The sequence below is a fragment of the Trachymyrmex cornetzi genome, unplaced genomic scaffold (genome assembly GCF_001594075.2).
Source record: "Trachymyrmex cornetzi isolate Tcor2-1 unplaced genomic scaffold, Tcor1.1 scaffold388, whole genome shotgun sequence".
Taxonomy (NCBI): Eukaryota; Metazoa; Arthropoda; class Insecta; order Hymenoptera; family Formicidae; genus Trachymyrmex; species Trachymyrmex cornetzi.
The window spans coordinates 175,423-179,131 of NW_017298619.1; the positions used below are offsets into that span (position 1 = coordinate 175,423).

The following is a 3,709-nucleotide window of genomic DNA, read 5'->3' on the forward strand; positions in this document are numbered from 1 at the left end:
ATCTCGGTTCGCGAGGCAGAGCGACACTTTTTTCTGCCAGATTCTTTCGTTTCATGCAAAAACGCGTCGAATGAGCCTAATTTTATCGAAATCGGAGGTGAGGGAGGTATTCTGAATAATTACCGCGTTTAATAAAGTTTTTGTAGCTAATTTTATATATGTATAGATTATTTTATTATTTCTCACTTATAGATGAGGATGATCCATTGGTTAGTTTGCTAGCCGATAAGGAAGATTTGTCATCAAATCAAAAGATCCCAGTAACAGTAAAAGATAAACGAAGTATAATAGATGATTTGTTCAGTAAGAAAGCTTCCAATGAGTTGTTATCGGATTCAAAGTCAGATGAAAAGGAGATTAACTTAATATCTGCATTAAATACTACAGAAATTGAGAGATTAAAATCAGATGATAAGATAAAAAAATTGTCATTAATGCAAGATCTGTTTGGAGATATGCATACTTCATTACCATTGAAAGAATCAGTTAGTAAAAGATCTATACAATTAGAACTGGATGTTACACAACATTCAGCCGAAGTTTCTAAGACTCAATCACAGCATTCGACATATGCGCCAACGTCTTTTGGAACAAGAGAATCTCGTAGAGGCAAAAGAACTTCAGAGATCATTAATGATCCTCTAGGTTTATTTTTCTTGGATACAACATCAAATCAAGCTGAGCAAACTGTAAATATAAATTCACTAGGTTTGCATATATTTTTAATGTCTGGAAATATTAATTTTGTTTTCTACTCATGTTTGATAATTCTGTTGTTATTTTACAGACAACAGAAACACATGCAGTGTCTGCAGATCTTGATAAACAGAAATTAGAAATTAAAGAATATTTACCAAATTGGTTGGAACCTAAAAAAGTGCCAGAAGATAAAAAAAGTAGTGATTATGTTCAGGATAGAGTAACGCCTACCGAAGAATTGTTTAACAAATATAGGAGAGCTAGTTCTGATAAAGTTATTCAAGAAGTAAGCAGTATTATTAATGTATAGTAAAAATGCTGTTGTTTTAATTATTTATTACAATAATTATTCGTTACAGATGCCACAAGATGATAAGATAATGATAACTAAATCACTGCCACATGAGAAGAAAAAATGGTCAAATTTTTCAGATAATCAAGAGATAGAAATCAATGAATATGAGAAACAGGAAATTGAAGAAAATTATCCTAAAGTAAGTCTTCAAGTTACTTATTTTAATAAGAAAAATTTATATTTATGATTATTTTTTGTAATTAAGATTTATTCAGAGATGTCAAAGGATTTACAGGTTTCACTGTTTCGTGATCTATTATTATATATAAGCAATGGATCACGACACTGATAATCCATAAACCCTTTGGCATTTCCAAAGAAAATATCTATAAAAGCTTCAAAAGTTTTATTAAGATTTATATTTAATCTTTTGTAGCAGTCCAACACAACGGTTGTTCCAATTACTTCTGATATAAATACAAATTCGGAAGATGTACGTAATATCTTAATTCATAAAAGTATAGACTACGAAAAAACAATTCATAATTTAGAATTAGAAAAATCTCATTTGTCGGTAACATTACATAGCTTAAACGAAAGATATAAAAATGAGATAATGATTCTAGATGAGTCATATAAGTAAGTAGGAGCTGATTATTATCATGTATATATATATTTCTTATGTATATGTATATTTCTTATTTCTTTTGTATATGTATGTGTATATCTATGTGTGTGTATATATATATATATATATATATATATGTATGTGTATATGTATATTTCTTTTCTTTTTCAAAAATATACAATTGCTCTAAAGACGGCAAATAGGATTCTTGCAAGAAAGAACAGACACATTGGAAAAGAGAATGCAGCAAGAATTTGAGAGTTTAGAGACAAATTATGAAGCAAAGATTGAAAAACTGAAAAACAATGAAATACAAATTGAGACATTTTATAAAGAAGAAGTGCAGAATTTAAAGGCATAAAATTTTTTATTACTTAAAAGTTGTTAATGTGGCATTGATTATATTGCTACAATTAAAGTTAATATTTAACGTGATTTATTTTATTTAGAAAGAACATGCACAATTTATAGAAGAAATTTATGAACGCCATTTTCAAAACATAAGACTGCTGCAAAAAGAGCATTTTGACACAATAGAAAACATATTAAAAATGAGGGAGGTAGAGAATTTAGCTATGACAACCATAGCGACCCACAAGACTGACTTGCAAGATTTGTTACAAAAAGCTGATTTTATTATAGAGAATATAAAAATTGTGCAAGAAAGGACTGATCAAAGGGACGATCAAAGTGTAAAGTCAAGAGAACATTATTTAAAAAATCAGGAGGAAGACATGCAAAGTATGTTAAGACGTTATTATATAAGTAGTTTAAATAATTCAGTTTTTATTCACTTATACAATTTTATTACAGTACAAAATGTAGAAATAAAGAAGCAACAGAAGTTATTGGAACAAGAACATGAGAAAATAATGAAAGTAGCAGACAGATTAGATTCGCACGTTACACAATTAATGCTCAAATTAGAGAAAAAAAGTGTGGAGCTTAATCAAACATTGGAAACATTACAAAAAAGAGAACAATCTTTGTCACATGAAAAAGAAATGTTTGAGGAAAAAGTACAATGGGAGCGTAATCATTTACAGGTAGGTAATCATTTAATATGGATAATTAATACTTGTATGAACATTATTATATTTTAAAAACTTTTATGTTTTTATGTATTATATGCAATATTTTATAAGGTTTTGAGAGAATCTTGGTTCAACGAACAAGAGAAACAACTGAAGACTTTAACGAAGGAGAAAGGATTGATCGCGGCTAAAAAAAAGCAATATGAAGTTTTAAAGACAATTAAAAGTAATTCGGATAACTTTACAAAAATAGAGGTAAAAGGATAAACCTATGAAATAGAATATATATTAGAAAAATAAAAAATTACTTTATAGTTAGCAGCTGCTATAAAAACAGCACAAGATGCCACTACACTTGCAAATCAAGAACGACTGAAATGGCAAGAAAAAATTAAATATCTTGAAGTGCAGCAGCAGGCCTTACAGGAAAGAGAATATCGGCTCTTAGCACGCGCCCAAGATCTCGAAAATTTTACACAGGTAATGATAATCGAATGTACATGTTGATATAGTTGATGTTAACACAATTGAATATTTATCTAGATAGCATTTGAGAAAAATGAGGAAGCCACTAAATCATTGAGAGATGATCATTACATCGAAAATGAGCATAAAACTAAATTTGATCCCCATTACAGGAAATTTGGGAAGTTCAATTTGCCAAGGTAATATTTTGAATCAATTTTAACAATTTAAAAACCAATGTTTAAATATTTTTTAATTTTCTCAGCGAAAAATTATCTTTGGAGAAAATAAAAAAAAGTACAAATATCCCATATAATTACAAGCGAACGTTATCTAATCAACAACACGAGTTTCAAGTTACTACTCATTTTACAGTAAGATGAAAATAATTAGGAAACATAATAATTATGTTCTTTATCTTGAAATATTTTATAAATTAACATTTATTAACATTTTACAAATACATGTGTGTATATATATATATATATATATATATGTGTAAAATGTTAATTTATAAAATAATTCAATATATATACAGGGTGTCTCGAACTTTTTTGCCAATCACTTTTGTGTAGATTGAGCGGACTA

The 3,709-nt window shown here is 28.2% G+C and overlaps 1 protein-coding gene across 2 annotated transcripts in view; it reads left to right on the forward strand.

Moving 5' to 3' along the window:
• twy (fas-binding factor 1 twitchy) overlaps positions 1 to 3,709 on the forward strand; it is a 5,534-nt gene that overhangs the window by 912 nt on the left and 913 nt on the right. Inside the window, exons 2-12 of one of the 2 annotated variants that reach the window (XM_018511881.1) lie at positions 193 to 689; positions 788 to 985; positions 1,059 to 1,193; positions 1,431 to 1,633; positions 1,815 to 1,977; positions 2,072 to 2,363; positions 2,436 to 2,668; positions 2,768 to 2,911; positions 2,972 to 3,136; positions 3,200 to 3,321; positions 3,387 to 3,495. In XM_018511881.1, the coding sequence (XP_018367383.1) occupies positions 193 to 689; positions 788 to 985; positions 1,059 to 1,193; positions 1,431 to 1,633; positions 1,815 to 1,977; positions 2,072 to 2,363; positions 2,436 to 2,668; positions 2,768 to 2,911; positions 2,972 to 3,136; positions 3,200 to 3,321; positions 3,387 to 3,495 (2,261 nt within the window). The remainder of the gene's footprint in view (positions 1 to 192; positions 690 to 787; positions 986 to 1,058; positions 1,194 to 1,430; positions 1,634 to 1,814; positions 1,978 to 2,071; positions 2,364 to 2,435; positions 2,669 to 2,767; positions 2,912 to 2,971; positions 3,137 to 3,199; positions 3,322 to 3,386; positions 3,496 to 3,709) is intronic. The other variant, XM_018511882.1, reaches the window with a different exon arrangement.